Source organism: Monodon monoceros, unplaced genomic scaffold (genome assembly GCF_005190385.1).
Source record: "Monodon monoceros isolate NGI ecotype Baffin Bay Population unplaced genomic scaffold, NGI_Narwhal_1 Super_Scaffold_9, whole genome shotgun sequence".
NCBI lineage: Eukaryota > Metazoa > Chordata > Mammalia > Artiodactyla > Monodontidae > Monodon > Monodon monoceros.
This window is the reverse complement of record NW_021703786.1, coordinates 44,542,277-44,565,994: the sequence shown is the minus strand read 5'-3', so window position 1 is coordinate 44,565,994 and position 23,718 is coordinate 44,542,277. Positions and strand designations below refer to the sequence as shown.

Genomic DNA, 23,718 nt, shown 5'->3' with positions numbered 1-23,718 from the left:
ACAGCACGAAAATTTTCCTTTTGGAAATCACACATCTCCCACTCTCAGTCCTTGAAGTTTGAGTCATTCCAACTCCATCCTCAGCCCCAAGGATGGGCATGAAAATCTGCTCGGCCAGGCTGAGCATGACATCCTCCTGGCACCAGATATTGGGTCAGGGATGGACACAGAACCAGTCAGAGCCAGTGAGAGACAGTCCTGGGACTCTTGACAAAGAAAGCATTTTTTCTTTCTTGCTGAAATTGGAACCACAAAGAAGTAAGCCTGGATCTGCTGGTAGCCCTCTTGGGGGAAAAGCCTGGCTGGGAATGGAGACTCCACAGCAGCGAGCAGAACCAGGAGATGCAGAAAGAGCCCTGAGACCTTGCTGGAGCCCCTGGATTAAGCCTGACCTTTAAGTTGGTGCTACTCCTGGAATTTCAGTTACATGAGTCAATAATATTTGTGCCACAGAAACTGGTGTTAGGTCTTCCGTTCCTTGCATCTGGAAGAGTCTTGATGACATAGCTCATTACCACCCCTACCTCCTTCTCTTCTCTTCAGTCAAGTTGGACTTTACACTGCCTCTAAGTTCTCTTAGCATCTTCCCCACAGGGTGCCCTAGAGCTGTACAGGATCCCAGCCCAAGTGGCCCTGCCACCCCAAGCTAACAGAAGATGTGCTAATTAGGTTATGACCCTTGGGTCCTCCATTGGCCAACAGAAGGTCCAGTGGCCCCTTTATGTCTCTTGTTGAACCACAAACCAACAAGGTTATTATGCAGTGTCTATCCTTTTAGACTCGAGTGACAAGGATACCTTGACCTCAGAGAGAAGTGAAAAGCTCCCAACTTCACACCCCAATCGACCAGATTGAGTCATGGAGGGCAGTGTGTGTGGAAAGAGCACTGGAGTGAGGCATTGAGCCCTTTGGTTCTGTCCCTAGACCACCCTGGGTCTTTCGTCTCCCTCCCACATGGCTCCTGGGTGGCCCGCTATGTCTGATACTGGAGGGGTATCTTGGGCAGGTTATTACTGTCCTCCCCCCAGAACCACTGGACCAGATGCTGTGTAGCCCCCTTTCACTTCCAGCTCCGATGCTGTGCAATCCCAGAATTCTCTGTCCTGTCATGTCCCGGTAGGGACTCCTGTTTGAGCACCAAATCCTACTCCTACTTCGTGGCCTTGGTGTCCTCATCTACACTATGGGGATAATAACACCTCCATCAGTGAAATAATGCCGAGCCTCCAGCAGGATGCCAGGCCCATAGGAAACGCTCCATCCGTAAGTGTTATGATGACTCTCCAGTTCACCCTCCACAAAGAGCGGCACTTTCTGACGGCGGTGATTGTGCCATTGCTGTTGCTAAAGCTGGGGTGATCCCCCCACACCAGCAGATGGAGACGCCCCAGCCTCAGAGGGTTGCACACAGGTTGCTCAAGTGTCCAGGACATCTGCATGTCCTGCATTTTTCTAACCTCATCTTGGAACTTAGGCCTGGAGAATAAATGAACTTTCAAAACTGAACACAATGCTCTCGAGAACCCGCCAGTGGAGCTCTGAGGTGTTCCAGGCCCTAGAGCTCTGATAAGGCAGTGTGGGCCAGTGGGCAGTGCTGGCCTGGCATCTGCTCATTAGCTGACCCTGGGCGACCTGCTTGCTGTCTCTGCGTCTCCTTTTCCTTGCCCCTAAAAATAGGGGCCTCAGGGCCATCTCTCTTCACCTTGCAGCGTATCAAAACTGAACTTGTCATTATCTCCTGAAACCAGCATCTCTCCCTGGTGTTTCCCATCTCGGTGGATGACATCACCACTCACCCGGCACCCAAGCCACAAACCTGGCTGCCATCCTTGCTCCTCCCTCCTCCCCTGTACCAGTCAGGTGGATTCTACCTCCTAAATATCTCCCGAGCAGGTCCCGTTCTCTTCATCCCACTGCTGTTCCCCTGGCCCAGGCCACCTGGGCGACTGTAAGAGTGTGATCTCCAGGCCTCGGTCTTGCCCCTCTGATTTATTTCTACCCTGCCAGAGGGTCCTCTTAGAAACGTAAATCCCTCCTACTTGAAACCCCACACGGTACCCACCACCCTCACCTCCCCTGGGCTGCAGGGAAGGCCTTGCATGCGCTGGCCCCTGTCTGCTTTGGAGGCTTACCTCACAATCCGCTCTCCCTCCCTCTGCTCTCTGGCTACACTGGCCTTCTCAGGGCCCTAGAACTCGAAACGCTCATTCCTGCCTCAGGGTCTCTGAGACACACTGCTTCCCCACCACCACCTTTCCCCCGCGGCAGTGCACTGGGTCTTAATTGAAATGCCTCTTCATCAGGAACACCTTGCCCATCTCTGGGCAAGTCGGCCCCTCCCATTGTGTCTTCCCACAGTGCTTTGCGTGTCTCCATGGTAACCTCACCACCTCAACCGACTCCTTCAAGGTCTGCGGTCTCCTTTGCGCCCTGAGTTGCAGGAGACCAGGGCTGTGCTGTCTCTCCTTCGGCACCACAGTCCCCGCACCCTGGCCTACGGCTGCGACACATCCTTGTCTTTGAGGCTGAGCCGACAGAAATCATTTCTTCTTCCAGTTCGAGAATGACCAGTCAGCTATGTTCCCGGCTCCTCTTGCATTTATTGGAACCTGCTTACCCAACAATCCACAAAGGAGCTTACACGGTACGGGGTGGGGATATTTAGGCCTCCTGTGACCTAATCCTGGGATTACTGCGGAAGCCTGGGCTGGCGGGCAGGTGGAGGGGAGGCAGGGCTGGCGGGCTGGCGGGCAGGCGGAGGGGAGGCAGGCAGGTATAGTGGGCGGGACTTGGTGAATTGCTAAAAACGCTTCCGTTTGGCTGGAAGCCATGCTGCGGGGTTAATGTGCTGCCGGTTGGAGGCTCTCCCGCCCCGGGGGCGCGTGTGCACATGCGTGTTTACATTGGGGCGTGGGGGATGGGGAGGAGACCTGAGCAGTTGACGTCAGGGTTTCTTTTCCTTAAACTTCTCCTTCACTTTTTGCGGCTCAAATTGGATCAGTCGTAGAATTTCCATATTGGCTAGGGTTCCCTCGATGAACTCTTTCTCTGTAAGTTTATCTGTGCACAGGGGGCAAGAAATTACTACAGTCAGGATAGGCTGCGATAAAGCTGACGTCGGCCAGCATACCCAGTACGGATGGATCTATTATGAAAATACTGAGTCTCAGTGCTCCGGAGGGTAACCCCACCCCTGACTCCACCCTAGGACCCCTGGACCTCCCCAGGAACCAGCAACAAGAGGGTTAAGTTCAGGCACTGCCGGGCCTCGAGGAAGTGTGCTGTGTCTCTTCTGATTGGCTGGTGATCCTTTCCTAGGCGTCTCTGCATCCGTGATCTACCTTCCCATTTAGGACAAGAGAGATCCTTGTCCCCAACTATTGAATTCAGTTCTATCCAGTGAAATGCACTCACTAAGCCCTTCCTCTGTGCCAGAGTCACTGTGTTTGGGCTGAGGTCATTGCAGGGGGCAGAGGGCAGGGTGTGGCGTGGAAAGGAGTGAGATAATGTCCCCTGGCCCAGCAAACTGTTTGTCTGATGGGGAGACAGTCACCTGTAGAAATGACCCTAGAACGAGGCAGCTGTTCCTTCCTGCTCATGGCTATGCTCATAGTCCTGCACGTAGTAGGTGCTCAATAAAGCTTGGCTGAGCTGATTTAGGTTTCGCCATTGGCTTATGTTCCAGGCCTTTTCGGCAACCTTAATCCTTCCTGGATTAGGATCCAGCCTGTTTCCCTGTGCAGGTCAGGATGGTGAAATTTGGGTTTTAAAATCCCAGCCGCCGACTTCCCTGGTGGTGTAGTGGTTAAGAATCTGCCTGCCAATGCAGGGGACGTGGGTTCGAGCCCTGGTCCGGGAAGACCCCACATGCCGCGGAGCAACTAAGCCCGTGCGCCACAACTACTGAGTCTGTGCCCGGGAGCCACAACTACTGAAGCCCGCGCACCTAGAGCCCGTGCTCTGCAACAAAGAGAAGCCACTGCCATGCGAAGCCCGGGCACCGCAATGAATAGTAGCCCCCGCTCGCGGCAACTAGAGAAAGCCCGCGCGTACCAACAAAGAACCAATGCAGCCAAAAATAAACAAATAAATATATTAAAAAAAAAGAAGAAGAAGTAGTCCCAGCTACTCTATCAGCCTCACACATAGCTTGAAACTCCTCCCAGGAGTGAGGCGTTGTCTCCAGATGGGCCATGTGAAAACACAAATCACGTGGTGGCAGTACTGGCTCAGCCTCCCAATACCACTGCCCCCTGTGAGTTTCACCTGGGTCAGTTTTCAGTTTAGCACATAGCAGAACAAGGGACTCAGCACATGGCAGACCCAGAAGGGTGTCATGAAGCAGGTGAAAGAGCCAGTGGGGTAAGGTGCCACCAGGCTGCATCCAAGAGAAGGTGCGCTCAAAGGGGAGGTGACATCTGAGTGAGGCAAGGGAGGTGCCTACCCTCCAAAATTTAAGGAGGCTCTCACTTTTAGGGTCCCGTGAGCACAGGGCTGGCACCTGATGATGGGTGCCTCCTTAAATTTTGTGCCAGGGCACCTCACTTGCCTCGCCCTAGTTCTGGCCTAACGTCAAAGATCTGGTTGCTAATCTGCCTTCTTCCTAGACTGCAGGTTAGCAGGGTCCTTATTCAACAGCTGCTCAGGCCTGTGCCCGGGAACCTTGGTAAGAGACTGCCCCAGAGATCACAAAAGGGGCCAATACCGGTTCCTCAGATGTGTTTGGGCCATGCAGTGTTTCATCAATTGAGGCACTTCGGATTTTAAAAATCTCGATTGCTGGCCTCTCTTTTGAACAAATCAGATGGTGGGGCCCCAGTGGCACTGTGTTCCAGCGTGGCAACAATTGACCAGAGGCCGTAAGACCAGACAGGCCCTCACGCCCCACACTGTTCGCCAGTCCCTATCTATCACTTAGTAGGGCCTCTGTCCACTTCTCTCTCGTTCATCATCATGGCCCCTGTGGTCATTCAAGCTTGCAGCCCCCATCTGACACCAGCCCCTCTCCTGTGTCTTTCCTGAGTTGGACATGGGCCTCATGCACCAGCAGCCCTCACTGCCCAGTTGTGGAATCCATCTCCGCTTACAATGCAAGGCCGTACTCCCCACAGGCTGCTCCCAGCCAGACTGAACAGGGCAGGGAGCCAAGACAGGCCAGCTCCTGGAAGAAGGGGGCTTGAGGACACCCCCTCAGCTTTGCCAAGACTGTCCTAGCCCAGCACTGAAGTCTAAGACTTTTCTTACCCAACCTGCTTTCCTTGCCTCTGCGCATAAACGTTTCATCTGCTTTGCAGTCTGATGGCTTATCCCTGCCTCTTCCAGACCCCTCCCCATTTTCCCTCGTATGCCTTTCCCCCATCAATCTCTTGAAATCTAATTGAACTCTAATCCCATCTGGCCATGCTTCTCAAGGGACCCAAACTAACTTCCTAAAGGAAAAACCATGTAAATTGAGATCCCACTTACTTGGGACTCCATGCTTTCAGATTATTCTGAAGTGAGGTTTACCCTGTCCCAACCGTGCAGAAGGCATTTTTGTAAACAAGTAAACCAAAGTGTCTAAAAACAACAGGCACTCCATTGGAAAAGAAAGTGGTTTGCTTTGCAAAGCCTCTAAACTTGCCGTTTGCATGTTTGCATACAAACTGCTAATGGGCTGTTGCCTTGACGTTTTACAATTCCTTCAATGTGGGTTAACTCTGTCATAACAAAAGACGTTTTTTCCTTCCAAAGCACACCATCATTTAGAGCCTTCCCCCTCCCCCCAGAGATCTCAGGCAGGGATGGAGTTTTATGAGCGGTGGGATGTGGTGCCATTTCCCATCAGCTCCAGAGGGGTCCCACAACTGCCCACTGACCATTCTGCGCAAGTCCCCACAGAAGCCCTTCCGACAGCCCCGCAGCAGGAGGAGGGGTCCTCGGTCCTGCGTGGGCACTGGACTCGGAAGGGTCAATCTTGTTGGGATCTCTAGGACACAGCCCATGACTGTGAAATCAAAGGCTAGGAAGAAGTAACTCACCATCATCCTCCTTGCCAAAGAACCCCCAGATCTTCTCAGCTCGCTTCTCCGGGGTGTTCTCGTCTTCCGGAAGACGCTTCACATCCTCAGGACTGATCATCTTGAAAATAGCCTACACCAAATCGAGAGGGAGAACCCATGAGAGGGAGTAATTCTGGGGGAACCCATGTCGCTTACCAGGATGCACCACAGCAGAGGTTAAAATGCAGACGCTCAGGCCCCAGCCCGCCCTACTGAATCCAAGTTCCTGGGGGTGGGGAAGGGGCATCTGTACTTCTGAGATCCTCAGAAGGGACAGGGAATGTGGGGGAGGGGTGAAGACAGCTTTCCCTTCTTATTTTGTCCCTTTCTGCACTGTTTGAATTTCCTGCCCCTGTAGACACATGACTTTCATCTTATTAAGAAAATGAAAATAAGAATCAAAAACTTCCTGATGATAATCCCATAGCAGCCCCGAGGCTGCAGTTTGGGAACTGGTACCTTTAACCCCACTCCCCAGAAGTTTTAGAATATAAAACGGCTTCTTCTGGGTCCAGGTGGTACCTTGGTTGTAAGGGCTAATATCTGTCAAGTGATTAACGTTTGCCACTTTTCTAAGCGCTTTTACCTGTAAACTCATGACAAGTTTATGAGGTGGGGGTTATTGGCCCATTTCACAGAGGAAGAAACTGAGTCAACTAACTTGTTAGAAGTCACCCAGCCAGAAGCAGAAGAGTGGAGATTCTAACCCAGGCACGTTTGGTTCTAGAACCTCTGTCTTGGAGAGCGTTCTAGGGGCTGGGGAAGGTCTCGGGAAGCCCCTCAGTTACCCTCCTGCTCAGGGAGGGATCCAGAGAGAGATTTAGCCTAAAGCTCAAGGATCCGTCTCACCTTCCTCTAGTCTCATTAATAAAGGAGTTGGATGGACAATATCCAGCAAAGAAGGAAGTGCCTCCCGACCTGTGATCAGGGAAAGGGACAAGGTGGTCTCGATGTGCCCTTTCAGCTCCAGGTTACTAGGATTCCACCAGGCCCTGGAGACATCGGGGAGCCAGCCAGGCAGGGGCAGTAATGCCTGTGAAATTAACCTGGAGGGAAGATCAGCAGCTTTAGAAGCCCCCTTTCAGCTCCCTGTGCTGTAACAAGAGAAGCAAGGAAACCAAACCCAGCAGCTGGGGCAGCAGCCTTGCTGACAGCGCTCAGAGCTCAGAGGTTCCCGGCGCTGAAGTGCAGCGGCTCCCTTAACTCCTCCATCTGTCCTGAGCCAGGGAACCATGTGCAGGCTGGACGGCTAAAGGCTGGGAGTGGCTGGCTGCCAGCCAACCCCGCTTCTAACGCCAAGGACGGACTGTCAGGGCCTTGGTGAATGGACCGAGAACGAACAATTGCATTCTCACCCTGGGCGCTGGGAGATTGTATGGTTTTCTCGATGCCATGCAGTTTGGTGGTGAAGTAGTTGGGACTAGAATCCTTAACTCCTGACTCCCAGGCCAGTGACCTTGAACCTGGTGAATAGTAGAGGCTCGGCATCATCATTTTTTTTTTTTTTTTTTTTTTTGCGGTACGCGGGCGTCTCACTGTTGTGCCCTCTCCAGTTGCGGAGCACAGGCTCTGGACGTGCAGGCTCAGCGGCCGTGGCTCACGGGCCCAGCCGCTCCGCGGCATGTGGGATCTTCCCGGACCGGGGCACGAACCCGTGTCCCCTGCGTCGGCAGGCGGACTCACAACCACTGCGCCACCAGGGAAGCCCTCGGCATCATCTTGCATAGCCTCAGCTGTGGATGCCCCCCTCCTTCTCTCCTCCCCCAACTCCTCCTTTCCCTGAAGGAGCACCAACTTGTAGGCCTCTGCTGGGCCTGGCATCCTTTAGGTGGTTCTGAGGAAGTGGTCCCCATCCCAGGCCACCTGCCAATCCAGGGGAGCTTGCTCTACAGGCCGCGCCCAGAGGCCAGCGAGGTTCCCACAGACACCTGCCCCTAATGGGAGGCCCAAGCAGAGCCCACTTACCACAAGCTGCACGCTTAGCTATTTTCTTTATGGTTTCTCCTAATAAGGGTGGAAGAACTGTGCAAATGAAAGCAGGATTGCAAATGCATCAAAAATTATGTAAAATATGAAAAATACTCTCTCTCTTAACAGGAATGGAATTAGAGAAATAAAGCTAGCGGCATGGGGTAGTGGGGCCAAAAAGAGATCCTGTAAAACGATACTAAATGAAGGGAAATAGAAATGATATAATAGGAAAAAACAGAAGCGTCTTCATTGCCCAAAAATATAGGGATGGTTAAATAATTTTATGGCACGTCCATAAGATGGAATTCTAAGCAGCTATTAAAAACAGTTTGATATTGAAAACATTCATAATAAAATAGTGGCTGAAAAAAGTATACTAAAAACCGTATGTGAACATGTCATAGTTCTAAAATTATTTTTAAATCTACAGATAGAAGACTGGAAAGGTATATGCCCATATGTTGACAGTAGTTTTCTCTGGATAATGAAATTAAAGGCGATTTTCATTTTCTTTTGTGTAGGTTTCTAAGTTGCATAAATTCCTTATATATTAAATGAAACTCTTTTTCAGACATCTAAAAATCTTATCGGATATACTTATCCTGGGCCAATGTATTTGAAACGTGTCTTTAAAATGACTTGTGAGGGACTTCCTTGGCGGTCCAGTGGTTAGGACTCCGTGCTTCCACTGCCATGGCCCTGGGTTCAATCCCTGGTTGGGGAACTAAGATCCCACAAGCCCTGTGGCTATATATATATATATAAATATAAATATATATATATATTTATATTTATATATATATAATGACTTGTGAAAGAATCTGAGTACGTCCTGTGGAAGGTTTTGAAGGACATTTTAATGAAGAAAGGAAGGAAGGTGGGAGGGAAAGAGGGAAACAATAAAGGTAAATAGTAGGAAATACCCAGATGCTTCTTCTTTAGGAGGAAAATGAAGCTGTGGGAACGCGCCCAGCCCTCTATTAATACTGGTCTATTGGAGACCCCTCCTGACCACGCTGTCAGAGCCACTGACTCCCAAAGGCCGGGTCCCCACTCCCCCCTCCATCCCCGCCCCCAGCCAGGCCCCCTGTGCAGAAGCAGCAGCAGGGGGTCCTGATCCCGGGTGAGCCCCGTGCAGCTCAGCCGGGAGCTCAGCCGGGAGCGCAGAGGCTGCCACTGACCGTGACGATCTCCAGCACTTCGTTCTTGCTGATGCTGCCGTTGCCATCTACATCGTAGAGGGAGAAGGCCCACTCCAGCTTCTGGTTGGTCTTGCACATGCTGGTCATGTGCAGGGCGATGACATACTCCTTGAAGTCCAAGGTGCCATCGCTGTTGGCATCAAAGCTGCGGAACACGTGCTGGGCGTAGGCCTTGGGGTCGGCGTCAGGGAAGAACTTGGAGTAGATGGTCTGGAACTCCTGCCGGGTGATGCGGCCACTGGGGCACTCCTTCAGGAAGGACTGGTACCAGGTACTCAGCTCTTCCTCTGTGAACCTGGTGTTCAGCTGCAGCTCCTCCAGGATCTCCTTGGACAGGGCTCCGCTTTTGCTGTTCCCCATGGGTGAGCAGGTGTGGGCCCAGCCGGTCTGTCACCGCTGGGTGGGTGGGTGTGTGGGAGCAATGGGGTCTCCGGGCTGCCTGGCTGGGTGCTGCTGGAGGCGGTTGCACCCTGAGATGCTGGTGGATTAGGAGGATTTGTGGCTGGTTCACCCCTGTACTTGGAGGGAGGAGGGGCCCGGAGCTTGCGTGGGGAGACGAGCTCCCAGAAGCCCCCTGAGATTAAAATAAAGAGCTGACAGCAGGAGGTCAATCCATCTTGGCCTTCTGGGAGGATAGGACAGGTGATCGGAATCTTCAGAGCCAAAGCCTTGAGCCGAGGCCTTTCCCACTGCCCCTCATCCATCCCTGCGCCAACTTACCCCACCAGCTCTAGCTCTCTAAGAGCAACGATGTTCCCTGCCTGCCTTCTGCCCTAAATCTGAGGGTCTCAGCGACAGGGATGGCCCTGTAATGCAGGAGTCAGGAGCCAGGCTCTGGAAGCAGCCCAGGTTCAAATCTCAGCTTTGCAATTTACTAGCTGTGTGACCCCAGGTGCGTTTCTTAACGTCTCTCTGCCTAGAATTCTCTTCCCCTAATCTTTCACCTCCTTCACGGCTTTCCTTAAATGTCGCCTTCTCAGCCAGGCCTATAGTGACCATTCTGTCAACAGGAGCACCCCCAAGTGTCAGCACGCCTCAGGCTGTTTATCCTGCTTGATTGCTCTTCCTTGATCGCACGTACACCTTCTGACTTACTGTTGATGTATTCTGCCTGCTGCCTGGGATCGCACCAGAAGGAAAGCGCCATGAAGGCGGGGATTCTATCTGTTTTGTTGCCCGCTGCATCTCCATCGCCAGAAGCGTTATCTGGCGGGTTTGGGACCTCAGTGACTATTCTTTGAGTGAACAGGCATGATAATAGCATCTCTCCCACTGTTATTGTGAGGCTGAAACGAGTTAATACGTGCAACACATTTAGAATAGAGCCTGGCACGTAGTAAGAGCTGAACGCATGTTAGTTTTTGCCATTATTCTTCTATGACAGGGATCAAAAACTAAACTGCTTACAGGGGCCAGCAAGTGGAGTGTGTGAGTGAAGCCGGGGGTCAGGGAGGCAGTAGGCGTGGTGAGGCCCACACCTGCATGGCAGGGGCTGCCAGTGTTTGACTCCATTTGAATGTGGTCAGATGGGATTATGGCCTGGTGTTACTAGATTTTTTGGTAAGCCAAAAGAAATCCAGAAATCAGATTTTCAGGTTTGAAAATTGCAATTTGGAAATTTGGAAAAATTGGAAATTTGCAATTTCCGAACTTTAAGAGTGATTTCCAAATTTTCAAAAATTTTCAAAAACATAGGGTGGGATAAATACAACTTATCTGTGGCTCAGTTTCAGCTGCAGGTCATCAGTTTGCAACCAAGCCTGGTGCCAGGAGCTGGCAGACAACATGCTTGTTGAGTGAGTGACTGGACAAGCAGGGGACAGGGAGCTCCACCAGGGGAGGCTTCCACCCCTGCGGTCAGCTCGGTCACCAGAACAGGCCACAGGGAAGAGCCCTCATGAGTAGGTTTGCACCTGAAATCTCATCACCCAAAGGAGAGGTCGGTGGCACCCTGGCTTGGCTGAGCATAACGCCTGGAACCCCAGAATCGCCGTCTTGGATGGGAGAGATGTCTCTTCTTTGTCCAGGGGTGGTAACTATAAAGAATAAAGCCCACAGTGTCTAGGCGGGTGAGTTGGGGTTTTTATCCTATTTCGTAACAGGCTAATGGCAGGGGAAAGCAGGTCCCCGCTGCTGGGAGAAAGCCACCTGCCAGCCTCCCCTGGTGTTGCTCAGAAAGGACCTGGAAGTTCAGGCACAGATGTGCTGACCTATCCCTCCTGACCACCCCACCCACTGCGGGTCCAGAGTGTTTCTCAGGAGGCCTTAATGTTAGGGGATGGGGTGTGTGTGTATGTGTCATTATTTTTTCCCATCAGTTTGTGACAGCATATCATTTCTTCAAAGGAGCCCTTTCTCTTTGTCTAGACTTTCACTGTCTTGCAGCATTTGTTCTCCAGAGCAGTTGGAAACAGGACAGTCACTGAACTCAAAAACAAACAAACAAACAAAACCCAGGCCATGAAAGTGAGGCCACAGGCCTTCACCCTAGCCTCTGAACCTGGCATGGGAGGTGATTAGAAGTGCCTCCTGGGTATCCACACCGAGACTGCAGGTGAGGCGAGGCCGATGTCACAGGAAGAAACCAAGCTCCAAAAGGATGTCACCTGCCTGTGTCACACAGATGCCAAATGGCGAAGCCAGGAGGAAAGCCCAGGGCGGCCTCCCCACTGAGGGCTCTTTTCAAGACATTACAGCAGCCTCCTTTCTCAAGGAGGCCTGAGCAGAGGGGTCAAGAAAGAAGCTGCATTTCTGAAGGTGAGGACCTGGGTTGCCATGACGACGGAAGAGGCGGGTAAGGAGGCAGGGCCCCGGCTTAACACAGAAGGCAGCCAGAGCTCCCCCAGTCCCTCTGCCCTTCCCAAGGTCAAGGAGGAAGGAGCAGGTACTGTCCACATTCTTCAGGTTGCTGTGCCCAGGAGGGGCCCAACCGTGGGAGGGGACCACAGGCAGCTGTGTTGATGCTGCCGAGAGAGGGGTCATGACCTGGAGGTTTGTTTGAAAACCTGAATAAACATCTTCTATCAGAGGGAGAGTTTATGCTCCTTAGCCAAACAAGTTGTTGGGGATGATGTATTGTGAACGGATTTGTTAAGTCTGAGCCGGGGCCATAAACTCTCCCCGAACCCCTAAGACCACTGGGGAGAAGGCCTCGTCTCCGGCCAGTGACTCTGTGTCTCCCCCTCCCGGCCTGGCCTTCACTGAAAGACACAGGCTCTTCCCAGAGGCTGGCCCTGTCCCACCCCAAGCTGGCAGTCCCCCAGCTCCCATCCCGTTCCTCTACCTTCCCCTGCGTGAGCTGAACGGCAAGCGGACCCTTCGACCCCGGCCAGGAAGCAGAGAGGTAAGGGGATTTGGAGAGGGCGGGTGGGAGGCCGAGAATGGGAAGGAACGCCCCTCCCAAGGGCGTCCCCATTGTGGTAAATAGCGATCCATCCTTTGGGTTGCTTGGACCGACACCCTCGGTGTCATCACCAGCGCCTCTGTTTCCGTCACACCCCACTTCAATCTGGCTCGAAATCGTGCTGGCTCCACTTTCAAGGCACGTCCAGAACCTGAGCATTCTCCCCACCTCCACGTGGCCACCCCTGCAGGCACCATCCCCTCTGCCCGAGTTATGGCTGCCCTGGTCCCCTGACCCCCTAGCGAGCCCCACAGCAAGGAAATTAGGCTGCACGGGCTACCCGGCTTGGACCACCCCACGCCCCCAGAGTAAAAGTCATAGGCCTTGCAAGGCCTTCCAAGCTCTGCAGAGTCTGCCCGCCCCGCCCTCCAGCCACACTGGCCTCAAACAATTAGGTGCCTCCGGCCCTTAAAGGGGCTACCTCCTCTGCCTGGAGCATGCTTCCCCCAGCTACCTGCCAGGCTTCCTCCCAGGGAGGGACTTCAAAGTCCCAGGTCTCCTCGACTTTGGTCAAATGTCACCTTCTCAGTGAGGCCACCCCCATCACCCTATTTCATGTTGCAACTCACCCACCCTCACCCCCGAAACTACCCATCCCCGCCCCCCCCCTTCTCCATAACACCTAACATCTTCACACACACTGTATCATTTCATTACTCTGTCTCTTTCAGCTAGAAAATAAGTTCCATGAGGTCAGGGTTCTTGATCTGTTTTCACCACTGATGTGTTCCCAGTACTGAGAGCAGTGTCTGACATACAGTGGTGTTCAATAATTATTGGATGGATGGATAAGAAAAGAAATAACAGCCAGGAGCCTCTTCTGTTCACAGGGACAGAAGTCTCCAGGGGAGGGGACTGGGGCCAGGGGTGTGGGTCTGACAGCGTGATACCCATCGGGGGGGTGGGGGGGGGTCAATGCCCAGGTGCCCTTTGTCCCTCTGCTAAGTCATCGAGGGTAAAATTATCACCAAGCCTGGGAGTATGGGAGGAACGCTGAGCGCATTTGTACAAAAGAGAGTGTGGCAGCCCTCCAGGGAAGAGGGTTGCCCAGTGGGACGACTCAGTGTCTCTGGACAGTTTATTTTACACGGGATGAAGCTAAGCATCTCAAGTGTACACACAGCGCCGAAGGGGAAAAAAAAGAGAACATTTAACTTCCTGAAAATGCTTTATAATAATGCAGAACAATTATATATAGCAAACGCCTTCAAAATTTAAACCCTTTAAACATTTAACTTTTCAGCATTAATACACACAAATGCTATTACGGGGCTGGGGTGGGGTGGGGACAGGGTGGGAAGGGTGGATTACAGCCTCCATAGGGATCAGAGTTTCAAGAGTGTTACTTATAAATTATAGTACATCAATTTTATTTACTGATCTAGGCAGCCAGGGGATGGAAGGATATACAATGTGGAGTAAACATTCATTCTGGGATGAGGAATGCTGGAGGAGACACCGCTGTTTAACGTTAAAAATGTATAAAGTATTTAGCAAAAGTTACAGAAAACAGAGCAAACAAGCAAGTTTGTTAGAAAATTCCACTTTCATGGGGTTTGCTGATGTGCTCGTTTGTGAAAGGGCTGCCCACCCCCTTCATCTCCTTCCTAAGGGCAGAGATGCAAATTTGGGGCCCCTGTCACCAAGGATGGCTCGTGTCCATTTGAATGACTGTCCCTGGGTCCACATGGCTGCCTGGAGGCCACAGTCCCGAGAGCCAGTCTGCTGCCGCGTGTGGCGCCAGATGGGGAGCAACTCCACTCGGTAATAACACACAGGTCCTGGGAGGGGATGTGACTTAACTTCAGGTTATGGGACAAATGAGACGGCGGAGCAGGGCCAGTCCGGTGCTCTTGCCCTGGTACCATATGCTTTCCTTCCTCATCCCCATGTCACACTGTCCCCAGGAGAGCACGCATGTGCCTGACCCCCTGCATCCCGCCGCTGCAATCCCATTAGGAATTTCCCTCAGACACAAAGGGTCAATTCCCCTGAACAGCGCATAGAGATCCAAGTTCATCACAACCCCTCTTCCCTCAGAGGCACCTCCCAACAAAGGCACCCAACAGCCACGCCCCAGCATCTAGAGGGTTAGGGGAAATGGAACATTGGTTTTTGTCACTTGTCTTGGTCTCACCCAAACCAGGAAAGGGGAGTTGGGTCCCTCACTTTCAGAAAAGGCCCGACAGAAATGACTCTCATGGTGTGAAAGTCTTTCGCGGTCCCTGGCAGCGTGGGGCCCTGTGACTTGGGTTCCATGGCCCATACCTTCACCTGGCCTGGACCCAAGAATGTCTTCCATTTGCTGGGAGAGGTGCTGGTTGCCTTCCGGGGCTCAACTTTCACTGAGCAGGGCACGATCAAGATGTGCCTGGAGGAGTTCTTACCTTGGGGGTCAGGCCCAGAGCTGAACAGTGTCAGCTGGGTGCGGCCCTCTCTCTGCCACCATCCAGTACGGTGAGGGCACAGGCCAGGTGAGCAAAGCTCCGGCAGCGACAAGAACCTGAAGGGAGGGGGCTGTGTCTTCATGCCTGTTTATGCTCCTTGGAAGTGACTTTCAGGACATGGTGTCAAAACTTGGTGGATAAAAATTAATGACTTCTGCTTTCTTTAGGGGTCCGAGGAGGAACTACCTCATTCTCAACAGCTCACGAAACTCTTAAGTTTTTGTATCTGAACAGAGAAGCGCCTGGGTACCCCTCTCATGAGGGTGTTAGGTGACATCACGCACAGCCGTGCTGACGGGACACAGATTGGGCATGACGTGGGCACAGGGTACAAAACTGGAGGTGCCAAGGGGAGGAGACAGAATGCAGCAGCTGGAGGAGGCCTGGGAGACCGTCTAGAACGAAAACCTTCAGTTTGCCGATGAAGGAACAGAGATCCAGGAAAGGGTGGTGATGGACTCCCTGTCTTCTCATCCACGCTCCCTCCACCCACCTTCCACACCCTCTAACCCTCACCAAATGGCAGGGACTGGGCGAGTTGAAGGGAGCGTCCCCAGAAGCAAGTAGAACTACCAGCTGAGATGCCAGCGGAAATGGAGGGCAGTGGAGACCCTGCCCGCCCCCTCCCCCCGACCCCAGCAGCTTTCTGCATTGTCAAAAACTTAAAATGATCCGAAAATGCAGGCGTGAGCCCCAAGAACCACTCGTGGGCGCCGCTGGCTGAAAGTAGCCGTGCAAACGAGCTTAAGACCCCAGGCCAGGAACTTCGGGGGCAGACAACTCATTTTAAAAGCAAGGAAGCAGCGGGGTGCACCCATGCAACGGACTGGAGATATAAGGGGACAAGCTACTGACACCCAGCCACAAGGTGACTCAGAGGCAACGAGCCGAGTGACGGAGGCCAGACTGTAAGGCTACTGCAGTGTGGCTCCACTTCTATGACATTCTAGAAAAGGCAAATCTGCAGGGTCAGAAAATCCATCAGTGGTCACCAGGTGCTGGGGGTGGGAGGAGTGGATGGACATCAAAGGAGCCTGAGGGGATGTTTTGGAGTGATGGAAATACCACGTTGATTTCGGTGCTGGTTACAAGGCTGTGTACCTTTGTCAAAATTCACTGAACTGTAGACTTCAAAAGGGTGAATTTTACTGTATGTCAATGAACCCCCGATACCAAACGTCAAATAAACTTGTAAAAAGAAAAGGCAGGGGGACTTGTAGGGGCGGGGAGGCTTATGGAAATAAGACAGTATGCCGGCTAAGGAAGCCGGCCGCTGGTCTGCGCCCCACTTAACATTTGTCCAAGGCTTTCCCTACCTACATAACCAGCAGCAGGTCTGCAGAATCCTGTTTAAACTCTCCTTGTCAAGGCCACTCACAGCTGGAAGTAAAATCACCTAAACAAGCTGAGGTCTTTGACGTCCTTTGAATTTCATGGCTTGAATTGCCAAGAAGGGACTTTGGCTCCACCAGGATTTCTCTGCACCCATCCCCTAATCTCGTAATGGATTGGTTTTCACAAAGGGAACAGAAACAAACCCCTGGTTCCTGAGTTGTACGGTTTCTATTTGCTTCGATCATTAATCAGCCCCAGTGAAGGGAGAAATGTCTCCTACTGCAGAAACCCAATCCACCCTCCCCAGTGAAAGGAGGCCCAAGGTGGTTCCACGGGCAGAACCTCGGGGCAGCCGTTCCTGTGGCTCAGCTGGCCAGGGCTTTGCAATACCGATCAAAAGCAAGAGAAAAAAAAAATGGAGAGGAACAAGTAGCTTTTCCTGGAGGTTTTCGTGGCAACTCACTTTTGTTTCAGAGACTGTTTTGTAAAACATCAGGCTATCACAGACAAAACGAAGTGCACCCGTGTCTCCCAGGTAGAAGAGGCTCACCTGTCCTCAGAAATGGAACAATGGATGTGCTCAAGGATGGCCTGGGGCCACTCACCCTGAATCAAGCCAGGCAGACCCTCCTATAACCTACGTGCCAAAGCCCAAACCCAAACCACCGCCGGGGCCGAGGGTCCCTCTGAAGCGCGCTTTTAGGTATTCCAGACTCTTCACCCTAACTCTGACTTCACCCACATGCGGAGCCCTGTTAACATAGGGATTCCAGCCCTGCTTGTAGGTCGCTGTTCATTTCACGGCTCTCACCGGCCGTCCTCCGGCTTCATTCTTCCTCTTTGTAAAGTGAGAAGAATGATCTAAAACAAATCTCTGAACTTTGAGTTGGATATGAGCCATGGAGGGTCTGGCGGACCAGGTGATCATACTCTTGTTGCTGCCTGGTTTCTCTGTCCTTGGGTAAATGCCACATGGCAGCAGTTTGTATTATGATTACAGGCTCCCAGTGGGTTAAATGTGGAAGGGGTGCAAGGTTCTCATTCCCCAGAAAGGTCTGAAAACATCCCCCTTCCACATGGAGAATAGAGGGGGGCCGGGGGCGGAGTGCCTGTCTGGTATGCAGCTACATTTCTAGTACCGGCACAATGCCTGGCTTGCCCCAGGTGTCTGATGATTAAATGAACGAATGAGTGAATGGCTGAATGAATGAAAGAAGAGCTATTAGCACAACAGACAGTATCTCTGCAAACCTAAATTCTGCAGAGTACCTGTACGTGAATGCCAAAGTTACTGACCTGCAAGACCCCTGGAGAAAAGACAAGTCTCTACCAAACAAGAGACTGTGGGCTCCCCTGATGACAGGGCCATACCTTGTCCCTAGATCTTAGCACATTGCCCAGGCTCAGCTAAATGCCTGATGAATGAATAAAGGAGGGAAGAAAAAAGAAAAAAGATGTGGAAGGGCTAACGAAACCGAGGGAAAAGGATGAGGGGGAAAGAATGACTTCAGAAAATAGACTGGCCCACAAGGGGCCAACTTGGGCTACCCTGAAAGAGGCAAGAGAGCCCCAGGGAAGCACAGAAGACTCCGGAATCCTCAGATGGGGATGAGAAAACAAAATCAACGAGCGATATCACACTCAAAGTATCTGCGTTAATAACAAGGTTGTTGGCTTTGAATGTCGGAAAATCACCCACAAATTAGTTTACTAAGCCACAAAGCAATTACTACTAGCACCGATCTTTTACAGAGAAACCAAAGAAATGATATCCCCAAACTGGCAGCTGGTGTCATGGCCCAACTTCAGACCAGGAGTGGTTCTCCATACCAGACACACATCCGTCCTGCTGGCCTTCATGTTGGTGAAGGCCTTCCTGTTGACCTTTCTGGTTGGGATGTTTCAATAAAAAAACTGCCAAAGCTTGGTTTGCTTTAGGCTATTCGGCATCTTTCTACCGTAACTATGAGGGCGCCATACTGACTCAAAAGGCAGAGGTGCCAAAAGATTCAAGAATAACAAGTCATCAGTTACCAGCATGGACGACAGAGAGAAAGACCAGTGAGTTACCTTAGACGTCTGCCCTTCCGAGAAACACGTGAGTCCTGTGAATCCGAAGTAATCAAGGGAAAGATTAACAGGAAAGATGGGTTCTCAGGGTGCGGGTTCCGGGCCAGAATGTGCCCCTTGCAAGTTGTCTGACCTCCTTCAGCCCTTTTCTTCCTCCCGTGGCCTCGAGCTGATTCTCAAGATTTAACACGTGAGGGAGAAAGAGACGAGTGAGGACCCGATGGCAGTGCCAAAGCTTCCCAGGTCACACTCAGACCAGGCTCTCCCAGGAATGGGGAGATGGGCAAAGGGCAAGGGGGTAGCAGCACCAAGCAGGGGCTCCGTGCGGGGATTTGAAACGTGCAGGAGCTGAGAGGCCAAGGTGCCAGACTGCCTGGTGACATGTACTGTGGCTACGAGAGTCTGCGATGCCTGCACAGTGCCTGCCAGTGAGAGCCATACATGAGACAGTGGTCCTGACCCCGCTGTGCGTAGGCAGGTGGAGCCATCTGGGGGGGGGGTGACAGACACTTGCCCCAACCCATCTCCAACATGGGACTGACCCAGCCCCCCAGGACAAGCGAGGGTGGAGGATGGAGCTCCCCCGAGGAAGCGGCTGTGGGCTGGGTGGACGGGGCTGCCCAGAGACAGCACGTGACATTGACGCCTGATCTAATAGGAAACACGATTCAATGCTCCGACTTGGGGCGAATTTGCTGAACGAGGTAGTTCCATCCTGACCTCTGCAGGCAGGGTCAGTCTGGGAGAACAGGAGCCAGGCATTCTTCCCAAGACTCCCAACGATGAAAAGTAGCAGAGAAGAGCCAGGATGTGGGCTCCCAGAATATGCAACGGGAAAAAACAAAGAGGGAGGGCTGCTGCAAAGGATTCTGGGTGTGGGCTGTTGAGCTGAAAGGTGCCTTCTATCCACGATTCTGATCCTGACACTTGGCTTGGAGACAGAGACCTCTCTCCCCCGCCCCTCCAAAGCCCTGGAGACAAGTGGGCTGGCTGGAGGAAGGGCCTTGGGGCTTCCAGGGGCGTGAGCGTGTGACACAGCTGGCTCTGGGTGGGGAGGGGACCTCTCTGGTGCTCAGCAGGGACCACAACGTTCCAGCCTCGGTTTGTTCTCGGAGTGGCAAGCACGGCATGGGACTTGGGGGGCTTCAGCCTCGGAGACAAGGGCAGGGCTGTGGATCCATCTTCTCGGCCTGGGAACACTGGGGAGCTCCCCATGGGGCCATCCGGGCCGCTCTTCTGGCTTCACTGTCCCCTCTCCTCAGTGGACCAGGAGAGCGGGTGGGAGGGCAGCTCCGCTTGGGAGCAGGTCCCCCCTGGCAGGAGTGCCACCTCCTCTGCGTGGGACCTCAGCCCCTCCTCGGCAGGACCCCCCAGGCTGTGTGTCTAGATCTCCATGTCCACGGGGCGGATGTTGCCCGTCTTGTGCTCCCTGACCCACAGCTCCCTGTCTTTGGCTGGGTCCACTTTTCGAAGCAGTTGGTCCACAGGCTCGACTGTCTGCAAGGGATGGAGAAGAGGGATACCTTCAGAGGCAGCGGCCGAGCCAGGGACATATCCTCTGAACCACGCTGCTTGCACCCTCGGGCCCGTCAGAGCAGCCTCTCTAGAGGGTTGTGAGGCCCCGGGGAGGCCCGTGCGAGGGACAGACGTGGCAGGGGCTGGAAGACCCGGGGGCCTGAAGCTCTGGCCTCTGCCCTGCTCTCCCTCGTGCATGTGACCCTCCAGACGTCAGAGTGGATGAAAGGGCAGGTGGCCCAAGGGTCTGTGACCTGTTTCTCCTTCCATCAGTCTCCACATTTACCACCTGAGAACAGGTCAAATGGAATGTCGGCTTGAGAAGTTTTGAATAGTTCCCAGCATCGTAAGAAATTCGCCAGGGGAGACAAGGACATCTCCAGCTATTTTAACTATCGTGACGCATCTATGTGATGCGCTCGGGATGGATTCACATGGACATCCAGGGTAGCTGACATGTCCATCCCAAGGGGTCACCCGCAGGCCCGAGCCCGTGCCCGCCTTCCGGACAGATTCACCTGTAGCAGCTACTTGACCTGCCACCACGGCACAGGGCCATGGCTCTCCCCGGCCCCACGCCGCCCAGGGGCCCCGCTGGCCTCGGCCCGGGGAACTCACGCTTTGGTTGAACATGTCCGTCTCGTGCCGCAGCTGCGTGTACTGGCACAGATGTTGCCGGATCATCTCCACCCTCTCCACCTCCAGCCGTTCCAGCTCCTGCAGAGGAGGAAACCGGCAGAGACCTCTGGGGGTGTCCCTTCCACCTGGGGACCTTCCCCACCATGCGGGTCCCACACCCCCCTATACACAAAACACAGATGCTGCCTGCTGATCCCCCATCCTGCCTGACCCTCTGGGGTCTGACGAGGAACCCACCCCGTATCTGGGAGTGAAGGTGTAGCTGAGGGCACAGCAGTTACTGTCTCCTGACTCTCGTTCTGCCAGGCGTGGTGGGTGCTAAGGGCTTTACGGGCACTGCTTAATTGTCCTCATCATAATTGTAAGAGGTTCTCTTCTTACCCACATTCTCCAAACAAGGGAATGAACACCTACAGAGGTAACATCGCTTGCCCACAGCGACAGGGAATTATGGGAGCAGCGGCATTTGCACCAGGGTCTGTCGTGCCCTTAATCACGCGTCTGCACTGGTGCAGCCCCAGCCCCAGCCCCTGATGGCGTGGAGAGATGGAACACGTGCAGAAGCTTCTGCACCTCCACCTCTTGGGGCTTTGTCCCTGGGCCTCTGCTGAGTGGCCTCGTCTCCTCTGTCTACCCCAAGCACTGAGGGGCAGGTCAAGGGAGCCAGGAGGGCCGGGAGCAGGGTGGCCACTGTCAAAGGGAAGAGCGGAGTGTTTGCCCTTTGGATCCTAGGTGGCTCTGCATCTTTGGAATTTAGGAGATCCGGCTGCTATTCTGTGCACAACTAGGTCACTGTTCAGGTGATTAACCTGGGCGTAGGAAGTAAAGCAGGGAGTTTAATTAGGAGATTAACCAGGAGGAAAACTAGGTCACTGTGCCCGGGGGAGGCCTCTAATCTGCTCTGGTGGACTGGCACCTGGGGCAGGCAGAGGGTTAGTCTCATGCTGGACAGCCAGATGGACGGCGGTGGCTTGGGGGCAGCGGGACGGTGTGATAAGCACCTGGCATGATGCCTCCTTTCTCATCTGGCCCCATGACCCACGTGCCAACCCCGCTTCACCCCCTTCAGTGGGTGCTGACTTCACAGAAATACTCAGCTTGGCTATTTTTCCTAAAGGGACCGCTGTCTGCTTGGTTGACGCTGACCCCTCAGAGGATGCAGTACGAGCGCATCGTCGCCCGTGTTCACACAGCTAGGAAGTGCCAGGGCAGGGATCTGAATCCACACGGGCTGGTCCGGAGTTGAGGTCTCAGTCCCAACACTAGAGCAGATCTAATGACCATCTCCACGGTGACCTCCACCCCATTGCCTGCACATCCGCCACCATCCACCCAGGGATTCCTGAGCGCCCGCCCCTGCACGGACAAGCGCATGCATCTCTGGTCACTCACCAACGTGGTGGTCACCATCTCTTCAAACCACTTGGACTGGGCCTGGTTGTAGAGGTCCACACAGCGCATGAGGTCATCTCCTGGAAGGGCCAAGGCCACTGTCATACTCTGTCCTGTCCTCACCATGGCCGCCTTCTCCCACCTGCACCCCACAGTCAGGGTGATGGAGGCCACCGGAAAGTTGGGGGGTGGAGAGGATGAACAGAGCAAGAGAAGGGGGCAACCCAGCCTTACGAGAGACCGGCTTCAGAGTGTCCATCTGAACTAGACTCCAGACACCAAAAACTCAGGAAGGGGTTTTCTCAGTAAGAATATATATATGGTAGGGGTGGGGGGGGGTACTCCTAGGACCCCCAACTCTATCATGAGCCCAAGAAATGCTTCCTCTTCTAAAGATGGGAGTTTCATTTCACATTGGAGAGTCCTGCTTGGTTGAAACATGTGTCTCAAGTAACTTGCTACTAGTTAGAGTTAAAGAAGGGAAGTTTGCAAATCACGTGTGTGTGTGTGTGTGTGTGTGTGTGTGTGTGTCTGTGTGCGCGCGCGTGTGTGTACATGCAGCAGCAAAGGGTGGGTGGGAAGGGAATGAGCTCTTTCTATTTTATTTCATAAGAGAGAGATCTGAAACAAACTATTTAACAAACTGCAAGTAATTGCAACATTACTAAGGTCCCAGCGTCCCAGACCCTTGCTACACAGAACACAGTTCCTGGGCCAGCAGCATCAGTACGCCCTGGGAGTTTGCTCGAAATGCAATCTCAGGATGTTTCCGAGACCTAGTGAATCAGAAACTATTTCCACAAGATCCTCAGGTGATCCCCGTGCACATCACAGTTGGAGAAGCACAGCCTGGTCTGCATGTAGTTTCCTGATCATCTCAGGGTGCCAGAGAGAGGAAGTCATCATGGTCTCTGCTCATGATGGGAAAACTCATGAGTGAACCCAGAGATAATGATGAACTCTTCAAAGGGATTCCTATAATGGCATCACCTTGCTCATGTGGGTTCAGATATGAAAGTGAAAGAAAGTGGGCAGAGTTATGCCCACATGACCCAGGGCCTGGCTCAGGGCCCCCTCCCCAGTGAACCATACACCATTGGCTGGGAGCTAAGCCTTGAGCAACCCCAAATCAAGGCTCTGTTCATTTTGCCCTTGGTTCAAGGCTAAGACTGGGCCCTTGATCCCAAGAAAGACTGACTATAGGGAAGAAAGTGGATATTTCATTGCAGATGCATTCCCACCAAGAGCTTGTGCCTGACCGTGGGTGGGGTCACCCTATAAACACCATGTGAAACTCCCAAAGCCCTATTTGCTGATCCTGATTTTGACAACATGCTTCAGGAACTTCTGCAACATCAGGAAATAGTATAGGTGAAGGTAGGTGTGTCTCTTCTCTAGGCATCCCAAGGGTTTGAAATCAGGCTCTTCTGAACAGTACAGGTTAAGGACATGGATTCTGGAACCAGATCTGGGCTGTCACACAGCTCCACTGTTTACTAGCCGTGCAGTCCTGGACAAGTTGATTCACCCTGCCTGTGCCTCAGTTTCGTAATCTGTAAAATGGGGATAATAATGGTACCTTCATAGAGCCACAGTGAAGATTAAATAAGCACACACACCCCCCAGAAAAGAAAAGAAAAATGAAAAAGAAAACACAAAGAACAAAATAAAAAGATAAACAACTTACGAAAAATATATGCAAT

The 23,718-nt window shown here is 52.8% G+C and overlaps 2 protein-coding genes across 5 annotated transcripts in view; both read right to left on the bottom strand.

Moving 5' to 3' along the window:
• Positions 1–2,903: 2,903 nt before the first annotated feature.
• RCVRN (recoverin) lies at positions 2,904–10,900 on the bottom strand. Its single transcript, XM_029210724.1, has 3 exons — positions 9,194–10,900; positions 6,021–6,132; positions 2,904–3,060 (listed from the first exon to the last, which is right to left on the bottom strand). The coding sequence occupies exons 1-3, from the start codon at positions 9,572–9,574 to the stop codon at positions 2,945–2,947; spliced, it is 609 nt and encodes a 202-aa protein (XP_029066557.1). The 5' UTR covers positions 9,575–10,900; the 3' UTR covers positions 2,904–2,944.
• Positions 10,901–13,551: 2,651 nt separating this feature from the next.
• Positions 13,552–23,718, bottom strand: part of GAS7 (growth arrest specific 7) — a 200,909-nt gene continuing 190,742 nt past the window's right edge. For all 4 annotated transcript variants that reach the window (XM_029212829.1, XM_029212831.1, XM_029212830.1 and 1 more), the window contains exons 12-14: positions 22,016–22,095; positions 20,603–20,701; positions 13,552–19,966 (exon numbers count right to left, since the gene is read on the bottom strand). In XM_029212829.1, the coding sequence (XP_029068662.1) occupies positions 19,853–19,966; positions 20,603–20,701; positions 22,016–22,095 (293 nt within the window). In that variant the 3' untranslated portion in view covers positions 13,552–19,852. The remainder of the gene's footprint in view (positions 19,967–20,602; positions 20,702–22,015; positions 22,096–23,718) is intronic.